Genomic DNA, 17294 nt, shown 5'->3' with positions numbered 1-17294 from the left:
ACAGAAGCCTTGGGTTAATGCCAGCTGGTCTCCAAAAAGCCAGACCAAAGCCTGAGATGAACACAAAGGAGACCACCAAGAAAATGCAAAAATTGTAGATGAAACAGAAAGCACAGGGGGGAAAAACCAACCCCTTTTAAAGAGAAACACTCAATTCAGAGTGACTAACAATCCTGTGTCTCCCGGCATGCCCCCAATTTAATTTGGATGCAAAAATGCCAGATTGAAGAGAGGTGGCTCATTTGCTAACTTGGCTGATTTTTTTTTTTAAAAAATACTCTACTCTTCCCTTCATTTTAATTATTTTTTCTCACTTTGTGTTCATATTTTTAAAAAAATACTTTCACTTTTATATTATTATTTGCTTTTATTTTCCTTCTTTCCTTTCTCATCTCAGACTTTTGAACATACTTGTTCATTATTTTTGCTTTAATATTATTTTTATTATATTGATTAGTACTTTTATTCATTAAAGAAATAACATTTGATATTGTTATTATTTTTAATAATTATTTTTATTATTGTCATTTTTTTCTTTGATATTTCATTGTTTGAGGAAACTTTTCATAGCTGTTCTAATTTTATTGTATAAATTCTCCTTATTTTGATTCAGTCCTCGAGTTATTCTTCTATTTTTATTTTTCAACTTCTCTATTTTAATTTCTTTTTTCAAAATCACATTCAGTCACGAGCTGCCTCCCCTTTGCTCTCTCCCGAAATGGTCCCGCCGCACAGCGCTCCGTTTTCTTTCGGCACAAATTCCTCGGGCACATAACCCAAACCCTCCCCCCCTCCAATTGCGGGCGAATGGTTCCTCCCGCTGCCGCCCCCCCCCCCCCCCGCCCGGTGAAACTACGCCTCATCGGCGAGCAGGGGAATCCCTTTTGGCTCTCCAGCCCGGTTGGTCTTTTCGTCTCGCGAGACATGGGAGCCCAGTTCCCACGCCTGTTGCACCTCAGCCTGAAGGGGCGATAGACAGAGGGGGAGAGAGAGCGAGAGAGCGGCGGGGAGCAAAGCCCTGTAAGTAAAAGGAGTGGGCGGGACCCAACGCAGCGTTCTCCTCTTCTTTCCCCCCTCTTAGCCCCGCCCTTCTTTAAAAAAAAAAGAAATTAACAATAATAAAGCTCGCGCATGCGTATTGCCGCGCCCGGCCACTTTTTTTTGTGGAGCCGGGAGGGGGGGGGGGAAAGGAGGATGCATCCGTTCGCGCGGCAACTCGCGCACTCGTATGCCCTCACGCAGGCGCGCGCGCGGCAGGCCCCCTGGGCCGCCTCTCGCGAGAGTAGGAGTTTTGGCGAGAGTTTGTGGAAGATGGCGCCTGTTGTGACAGGGTAAGTACGGGGGGGGGAGTGGTGGCTGCGCGGGACGGTTCCTCCGGAGTCGCCTCGTCCTGCCCTCACGCGAGACCCCGGGGCTTCGGCTTCCTGCCGGCCTCCCCTCGGCCGGCGGCCGCAAGAGACGCGCGAGGCCTTCCCTGTTTTGGGGACACCCCAGCTTCCTCCTCTCCACCGGGGGGTTCCTTCCCTTAGAGGACCGGCCGGGCGGGAGGCCACGTCTCGGGCTCGTTGAAGCTGAGGAGTTTCGGATGGAGGGGGACTCATTTCCTGAGGGCCGGATCCGTGGAGGTTTGGGGGGGCCAGAGCTTCTCGCGCGTAAGGCGAGAACGTGTGAAGGCGTAGACACGTGAAACCGCCTTTTGTAAATGATTGGGGTTTTTTGCTGAGGGGTTCCTCCCTGGCATTTAGAGGCAGCCCTTTCTTCCTGCAAAACGCCAACCCTGTTTGCCGGCTTGCGAGAGAGACGGGGGAGGCTGCCCCCCCCCGTCCCACCACAGGGAGGAACAGAACAGAATAGAATTCTATTCTTGATTGGACACACAAGGAATTTGTCTTTGGAGCATATGCTCTCACCATGAGGTACAACACTTAAATGATTGTCATAGGGGTTAAATAAGCTACGAAGAAACAATCAACATTAATAAAACTTAAGGATACAAGCAACAAGTTACAGTCATGCAGCCATAAGTGGGAGGAGATGGATGATAGGAATGATGAGAAAAAAACTAGTAGTAATAGTAGTGCAGACTTACTGACTTTACTGACCCCTTGCATCCTGGACATAAACTGTTTCAACTTCTACCCTCAAAACTGCCTAACAAAACAACTAGACACAAGAACAGTTTTTCCCTTCCCGAACGCCATCACTCTGCTAAAGAAATAATTCCCTCACCACTGTCAAACTATTTATGAAGTCTGCACTACCATTACTATTAGTTTTTTCTCATCATTCCCATCACTCATTTGTATCCTTAAGATTTTTATTAATATTGTTTCTTCATTGCTTATTTGATCCCTATGACAATCGTTAAGTGTTGTACCTCATGATTCTTATCAAATGTATATTTTCTTTTATGTACACTGAGGGCATATGCACCAAAGACAAATTCCTTGTGCGTTCAATCACACTTGGCCAATAAAGAATTCTATTCTATTCTACTTAGTAAATAGTTTGCCAATGTTGAGGGAATTATTTCTTTAGCAGAGTGATGGCGTTCAGGAAAAAGCTGTTCTTCTGTCTAGTTGTCTTGGGGTGCGGTGCTCTATAGCCATGTTTTGAGGGTAGGAGTTGATACTGTTTATCTCCAGGATACCAAGGGTCAGTAAATATTTTCACTGCTCTCTTTTTGACTTGTGCAGTATACAGGTCCTGAATGAAAGGAGGTTGGCAGCAATTTTTTTTTCTGCAGTTCTGATTATCCTCTGAAGTCTGTCGGTCTTGTTGGGTTGAAGAACCAAATCAGACAGTTAGATGACAGACACAATGATTCCTCTGTAGAAGGGCAGTTTGAGCTTCCTGAGTTGGCGCAGAAAGAACATTCTTTAGGGAGCTTTTTTGATGATGTTTTTGATGTTAGGTGACCATTTTAGGTCTTGAGATATGATAGAACCTAGAAATTTGAAAGTCTGTTCAACACTGTTGATACTGTGTTGTCTAGTATTGTGAGAGTTGGTAGGATGGGAGGATTTCTCCTAAAGTCTATCACCATTTCTACGGTTTTGAGTGTGTTCAGTTCTAGACTGTTCCAGTTGCACCACGAGGCTAGTTGTTCAACCTCCCATCTGTATGCGGTTTCATCATTGTCTCGAATGAGACCAATCACTTTTGTATTGTCTGCAAACTTCAGTAGTTTAACAGATGGATTGTTTTGAGATGCAGTCATTGGTGGATAAAGAGAAGTGGTGAGAGTACACAGCGGGGTGTGGGGTGGGGGGCTGTGTTAATTGTACAGATATCTGATGTGATTTGGAGCATCCCCTTCACCATGCCAGCCTGGAGAGCATCAGTTTTTTCAGAGTCCCGATTTCTGCCAAGTATTTTATTATTATTATTATTATTATTATTATTATTATTATTATTATTATTATTATCATCGTCATCATTATTATTTGTTTTTGCACCACTTAGAAATTGTGCGTTCTACAGCGTTTCTTTCCCCTGTGGCTCCTTCTCTTCCTCCTGTGTCCTCGTTTTGTTGCTTCTGGAGAATTGGGTGCCTCAATTTTCCTGTACTGGATGCTTTTCAAGAAGTAAAAAATATAAGTGAAAAAAATATTTATATTGTTTTTTACTTGTTGTAAGCCGCCCAGAGTCCTTCAGGAGTTGGGTGGCATACAAATTTAAATAATGATGATGATGATGATGAATGGGCTGCCATCTGTCAGAAATGGTGTAGGGTCTCCTATTTGGGCAGGGGGTGGGTGGATGCGTTGGGGTTGGACTAGATGACCTACAAGGTCCCTTCCCAACTCTCTTCATTGTGTTCTGTTCTATAACGAGTATACGGACCATGGTAAACTTTGTTAACATATCAACAATGAAAGTTTAGTGGAGGTATGACTCACTTCGGATGGGGTGAGTTTCTATAAGGAAGACTTGGCTTTTCTGAAGGGAGAGCTGTCATTTCAATCCTATAATTATCTGGCTGTAATGGGTCACCTCGGTTGCATAACGTGGTTGGTTTCCCCATCTTTCCTGCACCAGGTTGATAACCTGTTTAAGGGCTGAGCTGCTTTCTTGAAATTGGGTTTCAAACACATTTGACAGATTTTGTAATAATGGGGGATTAGCAAGGACAATTTGGGGTCACACACATGTTCCATTGTGAAATGTTATTTCAAGCAGAAATGGCTACCTCCTCTTGTCTTAAGTTTCGTCTCCAATTTGTTCTCTATAAATATTATTGCTTCTGCAAATACAGTAGTGTATAAGCTTTGGAGCCTTAAAATATATTGAGATGAGAGTTGGGGATTCCGCCTCTATTTTTGTTTTTCTATTTAAAGCTTTCATTGCTTGTTATAAATAAAGAGTGGTTCACTCAGCATCTATTACCTGAAAGTACTTAATTTTCAGTGATGGAGAGCATGATTTGCTGCTTATAGTAATCTTCCTTGCAAACCTTTTCAAAATATATGAAGTTGTCTCTGAGATACGAATATAACTTCTGTAAAAATTACCACAGTATGCTGTGGTTGCTTATCAGAATTGTCTTCCCTTGCTGATTCTGTATTGTCTGTTCTGTAGTAATAGTTACTTGCTCAGTTTTTTACTCTTAACACTTTTGTTAAAATGAATTCATGTCTCTTTTATTTACGGTTGTCCATTGGTCTTATATATTTTTCCTCTTTAAAAAAAAGTCAGGATTTTTTTTCCAAATTTGAAATCATGTCCTTAGATACCAAAAATTAAGATATCCAATTAAAACAGACTTTGAAGTTATGTCTCAACTTTTCTGGGATGTAAATATAATAAACTATTTGCTGTTTTGTTAATTACTTGTGTGAATGTTCTATTATTATTATAAAATCAATTAAAAAGTCTATAAAAATGAAATTATTGATATCACAACTAAATGGATAACTATCACACTTTAAATAGATTATATGTTGGGGGGGAATCCCATATTTGTTGCCATAAGCATGACAGTTCAATTAAACCTATTGCTGACTGAAGCATTGATTTAAAAAAAACCTGTTTTGTTTTGTTCTAGTGCTTTCTAATGTTCTTATGAAATGGTTGTTTGGATATTATTCCTGAACATTTACAGGAATTGTGGAGAAAAGTTTAGCTTTGCAGAAAAGATGGGAGTTTAGAGAATACTGCCTGATGGGTGGATAAAGCAGCTCATAGTGCTTTCCAAATTAAGCATTAAGATACATTTACAGAATTTATCCATTTGAAAAAAGTCATCTTTGCAAACACATTTATATTACATTCATAATTGTTCCTTTCCTTGTTTTTTCATTTGTGGGTTGGACTTCATTAGCTGTTTTCAAAACACAATGCTTTTAGCATATTTTAATTATTTAAGTACATCTTTTATTCTGCAAATGAGATATTAGGACAAAAATTGCCAGTAAGTCATAGAAAATCTACACATTGCCCATTATAATCCTCGGAGAGGGGCGGCATAAAAGTCCAACCAACCAACCAATCAATCAATCAATCAATTTCATTGAAAATCTGAATATTTTATTAAAGAGTCATTCAAAAAAAAGGAAAAGGATTGAAGAATGGACTAACAGAGCTTATGAAATCTCAACACTTGAGGATAGCATAAACATTACAAATTTGTATTTATTTGTATGCCACCCAACTCCCAAGGGACTCTGGGCGCTCACAACCAAAGACTATAACATACAGTTTAACATTAAAACCCTTACAACAATCTAAAACAATTTTAAACCAACAATTTAAAAACAATTAAAACAATTAAAAAACATACATGTCATTAATGGCCAGATCCCAATGTACCATGAGACCAATGGCCCCAAGTCTGCTGGAACAGCCAGGTCTTTACAACTTTCCGGAAGGCCAGTAGGCTGGGGGCAGTCTGGATCTCAGGAGGTAGCTGGTTCCAAGGGGTCGGAGCAGCCATAGAGAAGGCCCTTCCCCGTGGATTTGCCAGTCGGCACTCTTTAGCTGATGAGATCTGGAGAAGACCAACTCTGTGGGCCCTTATCGGTCGCTGGATGCTATGTGGTAGAGGTCAGTCTTGAAGACAGTCTGGCCCTAAGCCATGTAGGGCTTTAAAGGTAATGACCAACACCTTGACTCGTGCCCGGAGATCAATTGGGAGCCAGTGCAGTCTGCAGAAAATTGGTATAGTGTGGGTGTACCTAGGTGCACCCCAACAGCTCATGCGGCTGCATTCTGAACCAGCTGTAGTCTCCGAACGCTCTTCATGTAGAGCACGTTGCAATAATCTAACCCTGAGGTGATAATGGCTGTGGAGTGACTGTGAGAAGAGCCTTCTGATCCAAGTATGGTTGCAATTGGTGCATTAGGTGAACCTGTACAAAGGTCCCCCTAGCCACAGCTGTCAGATGTTAGTCTAATCCTAGCTATGAGTCTAGGAGGACACCAAAATTGCAAATATTGCCAGTCTGATGTTTAGGAAGGCAGTTTAAGAAAGCTAAAAATCATTTGATGCCACTTCTCATTTTTGGATGTTGCTACTCCTGAACATTCGCAGGGATCATAGTGAAAAGCATAGATAGTTTTGCATAGAAGACTAGAAAATTTAGAAAACTTCATCATGATAGAATAAAGCAGTTCATAGTGTTTCTGTGGCAGTTTCCTAATCTGATCTTTAAAATACTTGAACATATCTAGGTATGTTGAGGCTCAAAGCCTATCATGATATAGTTATGTAATGCTTTTTAAATTTGCCTTTTAAAATTGCAATCTAAGAGTAGCTTATAATGAAAAATATCCTATATCAGTATAACGTTTTTTAAAAACACCCAAATAAATGGCTTTCTGAAATATTTCAATTAAAAGTCAAAGAAATATATTCATAAATAACTTACATAAATAACTTTCATAATTGGATTGCTATGTATGTTGAGATTGGTCTTTGGCATCATATGAATTTTGTTGCATGGGTATACTGTGTATATACATACAATGACAATAAAGTATTTATTTATTTATTTTATAATCCCATTGTGTATAGACCATCAGTGAAGGCACCCTTTAACTATTCAGGAATATCAATGTTCTTATCCAGAGATCTTCAAACTTGGCAACTTTAAGTTTTGTGGACTTCAATTATAAAACAAGATAAAACAATGTTTCCCATAGGAATCAATGTAAAAGCAAATAATCCGTGCAAACCCATTAGGAAAATCCAAACTTTAAGGCTTAAAAAAAAAAGCGGCGGGCGGACAAAGTGAAAGCTAACGGAGTGGAGACAGACTGTGAGGAGAAGCGAGGAATGGAGGTCCTAATGAAGGCTAACACCACCCCAAATCACTCCAAAAATCACCCCTCCAAAAGCTTCCTACGTTGCCCCAAATCGCTCCTAAAATCACCCCTCCAGTCGCTTCCTATGCCACCCCAAATTGCCTCCAAAATCACCCCTTCAAACGCTTCCTATGCCACCCCAAATCGAGATCCTAACGAAGGCAAATGGATTGAAGAAAGGCAGCAAGGAGAAATGAGGCAAACACTTACTATGCCACCCAAATCGAGGTCCTAATGAAGGCAAATGGAGTGAAGAAAGGCAGCAAGGAGAAACGAGGCATTTTGAAAGGAGAGGTGACTTTGGAAGACTTTGGAAACAATTTGGGGCGGCGTAGGAAGCTTTTGGAGAGGTGATTTTGGGAGCGATTTTGGGTGGTGTAGGAAGCTTTTGGAGAGGTAATTTTGGGTGGCGTAGGAAGCTTTTGGAGAGGTAGTTTTGGAAGCGATTTGGGAGCGGCATAGGAAGCTTTTTGGGAGGTGATTTTGGGAGCGGCATAGGAAGCTTTTTGGGAGGTGATTTTGGGAGCGATTTTGGGTGGCGGAAGCTTTTGGAGAGGTGATTTTGGGTGGCGTAGGAAGCTTTTTGGGAGGTGATTTTGGGAGCGATTTGGGGCGGCGTAGGAAGCTTTTGGAGGAGCGATTTGGGGCGGCGTAGGAAGCTTTTGGAGAAGTGATTTTGGGACCGATTTGGGGCGGTGGAGGAAGCTTTTGGAGGGGTGATTTTGGAGGCGATTTGGGGTGGCATAGGAAGCTTTTGGAGAGGTGATTTTGGGAACGATTTGGGGTGGTGTAGCAAGCTTTTGGACTGGTGATTTTGGCAGCAAGATGGGGCAAAAGAAGCAGAAGGCTAGGGGGAATTTTGGTAGCGGGATGGGTGGCTACGGGGAGCAGAGGAAGCGGAGGGCTAGAGGGGAAAGTGGCCGGGAAATGGGGCAGCTCCGGCATTCCCTGCCTCGGGACTGCAGGTGCAAGCAAAAGGAGGCGGGGAATCCCGGCAGGGGCGGCAAGCAAATGGGAAATCCTGGCGGTGGCAGTCACAAGGCAGGGGAATCTCTGCGGCAGTAAGAGAGCGCACACGCAGTAAGAGAACCCACGCACCCGGGCTCAGGTTCGTAAGGTGAAAATGGTTCTTAAGAAGAGGCAAACAAATCTTAAACACCGGGTTCGTATCTCGAAAAGTTTGTATGAAGAGGGGTTCGTAAGAAGAAGTATCACTGTATTATGTCCGTTTGCAAAAGAGATTATTCAGGATTCCAATTGAAATCCATATCCTACAGGCTTGTAACATTTCACACTTAGCTTAGTGACATTGCAAAACTTGTAATAAGTTGTGGAATTTGCTGTGTATTGAGTGACAGTATTAAACACCTGCACCCATTTTATTAAGCAGTTTACACTAATGATTTGATTATGCTAGAAAAAATTCTAGGCAAAATAGTGTAGGAAAGAATTAACCTTAAAGTGTCATGTGAATTATAAATTCAAGATACTATCTTTCTATCTAACTTTTCTGCACAACAGAATCATGACAGACTTGTAATGTGAGCTGAGTTTGCTCAGAGCCTAAGCCTTTAGCTGAACTGAGATTTTTAATGTGAGGTTTCTCTCTTTCCAGCAGTCAATGCATTATGGTAGGGTGGGGGAGAGTGTTCCTCTTTAGTTTTATTAGTAAGTTTCAAAGGAAAATTAAAAAGATGCTTATTTTCTGCTACGTTCCCTTATGTTGAAATGCAAAGCTAATTATTAATTACTTTCTCCCAGTGTGTTGTAACTTCAGATTTGTAAACAAAAAGGTGCCTGTCAGATTAAAACTGAAAAATAAATTGTTTCTCCAGATTCCTTGCACTTTTCGGAGAAATAATTGAAGCAGGTTTCATTAAATATAGCATGTAAGTACGGTAATCGCTTAAATGAGCCTTGTATCAGTTTCCCTCAGATGAACAGCCAGGAAAGCTTTTTAAAAAAATACATAGGTAACCTTATTTTGGTAGTCATTCTCGAAACTACAGTATGTAAACACGGTTGTACAAGATAGCAAAAGAGCTTACAAATCTCTTACAAATTTCTTTTTTGCAATATTTTGTTGCAGGGATAGGCAGCTTTGCTGTTTCCACGGCTGTAGCAGCAAAGAAATGAGGTAATTTTGTTAAAGGTTGGGGTCTACTTTGTAAATAAGAGGGTGTTGCACTTAGAAAAGAAATTATAGAGTTTTACCAGGTAGCATTTTCACTACAGTGATCCCTCGAGTTTCGCGATCTCGATCTTCGCGAAACGCTATATCGCGATTTAAAAAAAAATATTAATAAAAAAAACACCATTTCTGCGATTGGCTTCGGGAGTCAGCTGGGAAGCGGCGCGGCTGTTTTAAAAGGTCGCAGCCGGCCTGGGGAGCTTCCCAGCACCCCCCCGAACCCCCAACCTGGGTCTTCCCGGCCGCCCACGCAAAGGGGAAACCCCGGCTCCTCGCTGATGCCCGCCGCTCGCCCGCCCGCCAGCAAGAGGGTGAAGACCCAGGGAAGGTTCCTTCGGCCGCCCAGCAGCTGATCTGCTCGGTAGCGCAGCAGCAGCGAGGAGCCGAATTGGGGTTTCCCCTTTGCGTGGGCGGTGGGGAACGCAAACTCCACCATCTACGCATGCGCGGCCATAGAAAAAAAGGGCGCGCATATGCAGATGGTGTTTTTACTTCCGCAACCCTACATCGCGAAAAATCGATTATCGCGAGGGGTCTTGGAACGGAACCCTCGCGATAATAGAGGGATCACTGTATTTCCAAAAAAAAACCCCATCACCCCAATTGACAAGAATTTATGCCATAACATGACAAGTTAACATGAAATGAGATTAGAGATGCTTTTGTAGATAAATTCCTCCAAAGAAAAATTCATGAGAGTTGGAATTGCCTGGGATCATGTAGCCTCGTTGAGTTCATGTCCCTAATTCCATTTATTTATGGGTGCTTCTCTTAAACTTGTCCCCCCATCCATATCTATGCTTATTTCTTAAATTTTCCTAGGTATATTAACTAGGGTATTATCTTAATGCTGCCTCCTCAATTACATAATTTTTTCACCTGAATCTCCCACCTTCAATTTTCTATTTTCTTCCAATTTATAATCAATATTACTTATATTCTATACATATTCATTTTCTAACCAATTATACAATTTCCCCCCTACATTATAATATTCAGAATCTTCCTTATCTTTGATTTTTCATTGTTAGTCTATTCATTTCCACACAATCCAATACTTTTTTAATTACCTCCCTTTTGAAAGGGGCTTTTGTTGCTTTCTATTTTTGTACAAATGCAATTCGAGCTGCTGTAATTATATGAATAATTAAATATGTATCTTCTAAATTTCTCTGATACTCTACCGAACAGAAATATCTCTGTTTTCAATTCTATACGTTGTTTCAATATTTTTTCTTACCACATTTGAATTGAATTCCAATGCACTTTGGCTTCAGCACATGTCCACTATATATGATCTGGTATTTGCTCACATTTCCAGCATTTCATAGATTTATCTTTAAACATTTTAGCTATCCTTTCCGGTGACTTGTGCCCCCTATAAAACATTTTATACAAATGTTCTTTATAAGCTGTCGCCATTGATGATTAGGATTTGAATGGTATTTATTCCCAGGGTGAAAAGCTAGACTGACAAGTGATTAAAAAAAACATCTTAGAAGAAGGCAACTAAAAATCAGTACTGAAAAAAGGAAGTTAAGTGAATGCAAGGAGCTTAGTTCAATATTTAAGATATATTATTTATTTTGGAGAGTCAGTTTGATCCAATGATTAATGCATCAGGCTAGAAATCAGGAGGTGGTGAGTTCTAGTCCTGTCAGAGGCATAAAAATTGTCTGGGTGACTTTGGTCCAGTCTGTCTCCCTCAGCCCTATACACCTTACAGGATTGTTGTGAGAAAAATAGAACAAAGTTGTACAGTATTAGGTATGTTTGCCAACTTGAGTCCCCGGAGAGGGGTGGCATGCAAATCCAATAAATAAATAAAATAAATGGTACTACAGTGATCCCTCGATTTTCGCGGGGGTTACGTTCCAAGACCTCCCGCGAAAATCGATTTTCCGCGATATAGCGGCGCGGAAGTAAAATACCATCTGTGCATGCGCGGGGAGCGACGAAAGTGCAGAAGCCGACAGATTGCTTTGAATGTTGGCTGCCCCCGACCCCCCAGCGCCTCCGGCGCCCTCGCCACTACCGCCCGCCCGCCCGATCCACCCCTCTCACCGCCGAGTCCTCCTGCAGCAGCACTTGCCTCCGTTCCCCGTAGGCGCTCACCTGCTCGCCCGATCCACCCCTCTCACCGCCGAGTCCTCCTGCAGCAGCGCTTGCCTCCGTTCCCCGTAGGCGCTCGCCCGCTCGCCCGCCGCTCGAGAGCAAGAGGGGGAGAGATAGAGAAAGAGAGAGAAGGAAAGAAAGAGATGAGAGAGGGAGGAAGAGAGTGTGAGAGAGGAAGAAGCAAGATAGAGAGAGAGAGGGAAAGAAAGATGAGAAAGGAAGGAAGTATTTCTAAAGTATTTTTAAATTATTATTTTTTGAAAAACCTTGGTATAGCGTTTCGCAAAAATCGAGACCGCGAAAATCGAGGGATCACTGTATAAGATTGATTAATTATGTATTCACTCTTAAGTGTTACATTGTAACGATTACATTATAGTACATTTAGTGGAAATTCAGGACAGCATATCTACCGTATTTTTCAGAGTCTAAGACAAACCAGAGTATAAGACGCACCTTAGTTTTTGGGGAGGAAAGTAGAGAAAAGAATCTGCTTACCAAGTATTCATCTGGCTATCGTCCTTAGTCTGGTAGATTCAGCCCATTATTTTATCCCCAGTTTAAGGGCTTTAAAAAATTATTCTGAGAGTGTAACAATGAAAGAGCTTGCAAACTAATAAGAGCTGGGAACATCATTAGCACCTGGAAAGAAACAGTCTGAGCAAATAGACCAATGGAAATAACCTTGCAAAGACTTAGGGCTTGGAAAACATTCTTTGCAAAGAGTAACAATGAAAGAGCTTGCAAGTTGGTAAGACCTGGGAACATTTTTATTTGTTTGTTTGTTTGTTTGTTTGTTTGGTTGTTTGGATTTGTATGCCACCCCTCTCCGAAGACTTGGGGCGGCTCACAACAAGTGGAACAAATCATAAATAATCCGACTAAATATTTGAAGATTTAAAAAACCCCATATACTAACAGACACACACACAAGCATACCATGTATAAATTAAACATGCCCAGGGGGAGATGTTTCAGTTCCCCCATGCCTGACGGCAAAGGTGGGTTTTAAGGAGTTTACGGAAAGCAGGAAGAGTAGGGGCAGTTCTAATCTCCGGGGGGAGCTGGTTCCAGAGGGCCGGTGCCGCCACAGAGAAGGCTCTTCCCCTGGGGCCCGCCAACCGACATTGTTTAGTTGACGGGACCCGGAGAAGGCCCACTCTGTGGGACCTAATCGGTCGCTGGGATTCGTGCGGCAGGAGGCGGTCTCGGAAATATTCTGGTCCAATGCCATGAAGGGCTTTAAAGGTCATAACCAACACTTTGAATTGTGACCGGAAACTGATCGGCAGCCAATGCAGACTGCGGAGTGATGGTGAAATATGGGCATACCTAGGTAAGCCCATGACTGCTCTCGCAGCTACATTCTGCACGATCTGAAGTTTCCAAACACTTTTCAAAGGTAGCCCCATGTAGAGAGCATTACAGTAGTCGAACCTCGAGGTGATGAGGGCATGAGTGACTGTGAGCAATGAGTCCCGGTCCAGATAGGGCCGCAACTGGTGCACCAGGCGAACCTGGGCAAACGCCCCCCTCGCCACAGCTGAAAGGTGTTTCTCTAATGTGAGCTGTGGAATCGAGGAGGACGCCCAAGTTGCGGACCCTCTCTGAGGGGGGTCAATAATTCCCCCCCCCCCCAGGGTAATGGACGGACAGGTGGGATTGTCCTTGGGAGGCAAAACCCACAGCCACTCCGTCTTATCCGGGTTGAGCTTCAGTCTGTTGACACCCATCCAGGCCCCAACAGCCTCCAGGCACCGGCACATCACTTCCACAGCTTCGTTGACTGGGCATGGGGTGGAGATGTAGAGCTGGGTATCATCAGCATATTGATGATGTCCTTGGATGATCTCGCCCAGCGGTTTCATGTAGATGTTAAATAGCAGGGGGGAGAGGACCGACCCCTGAGGCACCAAGGGAGAGACCTAGGAGCCGACCTCTGACCCCCCACTAACACCGACTGCGACCGGCCAGAGAGGTAGGAGGAGAACCACTGGAGGACAGTGCCTCCCAACCCTTCCAGCCGGTGCAGAAGGATACCATGGTCGATGGTATCGAAAGCCGCTGAGAGGTCAAGGAGCACCAGGACAGAGGATAAACCCCTGTCCCGGGCCCACCAGAGATCATCCATCAACGTGACCAAAGCGGTTTCCGTGCTGTAACCGGGCCTGAAACCCGACTGCTGGGGACCTAGGTAATCGGCCTCTTCCACTCCAGCTGGAGCTGGAGTGCCACCACCTTCTCAACAACCTTCCCCATAAAAGGAAGGTTGGAGACTGGACGATAGTTATTAAGTACGGCTGGGTCCAGGGAGGGCTTCTTGAGGAGGGGGCGCACGAGCGCTTCTTTATAGAGTGTTGGAAAAACTCCCCTCCCCAAGGAAGCGTTGGTAATCTCCTGGGCCCAGCTCCGTGTCACCTCCCTGCTGGCCGAAACCAACCAGGAGGGACACGGATCCAGTAAACAGGTGGTGGAACTTACAGCTCCAATGGCCTTGTCCACTTCATCAGGTGTCACCAGATCAAACTCTTCCCAGACAGGTGGACAAGTACGTACCCCAGTCACCTCGACTGACTCGTTGTCAGTCGACTCTGTATTACAATTGGAGTCGAGGTCAGCCCGGATCTGAACGACTTTATCAGCGAAAAACGTGTTAAAATCCTCGGCACTACTCTGCAAGGGCTCCCCAACTCCCCCCGGTTGAGAAGGGAGCGGGTCACCCTAAACAGAGCGGCCGGGCGGGATTCCGCTGATGCAATCAAGACGGCATGGTACACGCATCTTGCCGCCTTGAGCGCCACTTTGTAAGTCTTAATAAAAGCTCTTACAAGTGTTCGATCAGATTCAGACCTACTCTTCCTCCATCGCTTCTCTAGACGTCTCTTTTGGCATTTCAACTCCCAGAGCTCCTCGTTGAACCATGGGGCTCTACGGGGTCTAACGCCACGGAGAGGTTGCAAAGGCGCAATCCGGTCAAGAGCCTCCGCCACAGCCCTGTTCCAGGCCTCCGCGAGAGACTCCGCCGAACTGTGGACCAGTGCCTCTGGAATAACCCCAAGCGCCGTCTGAAAGCCCTCTGGGTCCATCAGGCGTCTGGGGCGGAACATCTTCATTGGTTCCGCCTCCCTGTGGGGAAGGATTGGAGCCAGGAAGTCGAGCCGTAGTAGAAAATGGTCTGACCATGACAAAGGCAATGCTTCTAAGCCCCTTAGTCTCAGACCATTACTCAGTTGCTCGGAAAGGAATACCATGTCAGGTGCGTGCCCTCCCTCGTGAGTCGGACCCTGTACTACTTGAGTCAGGTCCATGGCTGTCATGGTGGCCATGAACTCCTGTGCCAACCCAGAGGTTTCGCCGAGTGACGGCAGGTTGAAGTCCCCCAGGACAATGAGTCCGGGGAACTCCACCGCCAACCCGGCTATCTCCTAGAGTAGCACAGGCAGGGCTTTTGACACGCAGCTGGGAGGCAGGTACGTGAGAAATAAGCCCACCTGAACCCCTAAGTCCAACTTCATCAAGAGAGACTCGCAACCCGCAATTTCCGGAGCAATGAGTCTACGCAGGCAAAGGCTCTCCCTGGCTATAATAGCCACTCCTCCCCCCCTTCCCTGGGGTCGAGGTTGATGCCATATCTGAAACCCGGCTGGGCAAATTTCAGAGAGAGGAACACCTCCCTCTGGGCCCAGCCAGGTTTCAGTAATACATGCCAGGTCGGCCTCCTCATCCAGGATCAAATCCCGGATGAGGAGAGCTTTATTTACCACCGACCTGGCATTAAGCAGCAGCAACCTGAGCCCAGGGCCAGAGTTACACTCACCACCAGTACCCAAGATTGGGCTCACAGAGCCAGAACAAGGGACCGTTATTAAGCAACGATCCCTCGTTCCCCTGGAACGGCTAACTCTGTGGCCCCCGCCATAACTGCCTCTCCCCAGCAACACAGGGATATTCCGACCCCCTGCCACCCCAGAGATCGGTGCCCCTTCCTCTCCTGTCTCCCGAGCGTCAGGTGGGCCAGACCTATCATTCACACTACTATCACTCAACTCATCCATACCATAACCCCACCCACCCCCACCCACCCAATCATACCAGTCATTCCACTCATACCCACAAGTATATTTATCCCAGTCATCCATTACTTTAGAACCCCAATTATGTTAAAAGTCAATTAAATTCGTAGCAGTGTAAAATAGCAGTTAATAACAATTTAAAACACTAAAACATTAAAAATATAAGTATATAAAATATAAGATAAAAATTGTAAGTTAATATTAGCACCTGGTTAGGGCTGGAAAGGAATATTCGGAGCAAGTAAAGCAATGAAACCCCCCCCCCCCCCTACAAAGACAGGGTGTGGAAAAACATTCCTCGCAGAGGAACAACGAAAGAGCTTGCAAGCGGGTAAGAGCTGGGAACATCATTAGCACCTGGTTAGGATGAATCCATACATCATTTTGAAGAACTAACTGCTAGATATATGCAACAGGAAGGTCTCTAAAGCTACCAGCCTACCCCCAAGATACCACCAAAATGCATGTTCAAAATCATTGGGAAAACAAATTGTTTATCATTCCTATCCTGAGAACACTGGATAACTAGTTGAGCTTAGTGAGATTTTCTGCAGTTAAGAACATATTTGCATTTCTGTTTTTATACCTCGAAAGAGTTAGCTTTGTTGGCATGCTCTTTCCCTTTGGTATATAAGCTCCCCCATGTGGCAATACATTGCATTTTGCCTTTTGAGCTGAAGATGCTCCCTAACACCCAAACTCAGAGAGCACTAGGAAATCTGTACTGCATTTTCCCTTCGTTTAAGTCCACAGGGGTAGGCAAAGTTGCCTCTTTCATGACATGTGGACTTCAACTGAGCATGATTGGCTCAGAAATTCTGGGAGTTGAAATCCAGAAGCCATAGAGGAGCCAACTTTGCCTACACTTAAGATAACATTTATTTGTAGGAAATTCCTTTTCATGGGATGGTCTCATTTGGTATCTTTGCCAGAGCTGTTATTAATCCGTCCAGTACATATGTTTGGGGGGGGGGGATTGAGAATGGGAGTGTGAGACCTGTGTGGATGGGAAAAATAAATGAAGGCAGAACTTTGTGCTTGAAATGCTCAATGGGATTTATATAATCTGAGCCTTGGGGAATGGATCTTGGTTTTATGTCCCCAAGATGATGACTGCATATTTCAGTTTTTAAAGGGAAGCTTTCTACCATAATATTTTTACAGATTTATTTGTAGGATTTGTTGTAATAATGGCATTAATATTTATTGCTTTTTTTCATTTTTAATAAAGCAAGGTAGCCACTCATTTCTGCTTAGGCTGTTGTAAGTTATGAGTATTTAATTAGGTAAACTGCAGCTCCCCCCATCAGTCCTCTTGGGGGAATGCTATCTTTGAGTCAGTTGTAGAGACTATGGTTACTATGCAGCAACCTGAAGAGGAACTGTGTTGCACCTTGCGATTTCTAATTACCGGTAACATTTTGTGTTCAACCATGCTGTGTATTATGATATGATTACTACACGTGATCTTAGCCAAACAAGTGATGATGTTTAATATTATTCAAGGCATGCAAAATGTGATAAACCCAGGGTAATTGTTCCATTGAAGTTTTCAACAGAATTCTGTTTTAATAAGAACTACAAAGATGAATGTGAATAGGCATATTACT

At 43.8% G+C, this 17294-nt stretch overlaps 1 protein-coding gene across 6 annotated transcripts in view; it reads left to right on the top strand.

Annotated features, from left to right (window-relative positions):
• The first annotated feature begins 856 nt into the window (after positions 1–856).
• RBPJ (recombination signal binding protein for immunoglobulin kappa J region) overlaps positions 857–17294 on the top strand; it is a 43961-nt gene continuing 27523 nt past the window's right edge. Inside the window, exon 1 of one of the 6 annotated variants that reach the window (XM_070757131.1) lies at positions 857–1020. Coding sequence is in view for 4 of the 6 variants with exons in the window: in XM_070757136.1 (XP_070613237.1) it covers positions 1312–1331 (20 nt within the window). In the remaining 2 variants the exon portion in view is untranslated. Of the gene's footprint in view, positions 1021–1278; positions 1332–8744; positions 9443–17294 lie in introns of those variants that run through there. The other 5 variants (XM_070757135.1, XM_070757136.1, XM_070757132.1 and 2 more) reach the window with 5 other exon arrangements.

This window comes from Erythrolamprus reginae, chromosome 7 (assembly GCF_031021105.1).
Source record: "Erythrolamprus reginae isolate rEryReg1 chromosome 7, rEryReg1.hap1, whole genome shotgun sequence".
NCBI classification, from domain to species: Eukaryota; Metazoa; Chordata; class Lepidosauria; order Squamata; family Dipsadidae; genus Erythrolamprus; species Erythrolamprus reginae.
This window is presented reverse-complemented; position numbering and strand designations above follow the sequence as displayed.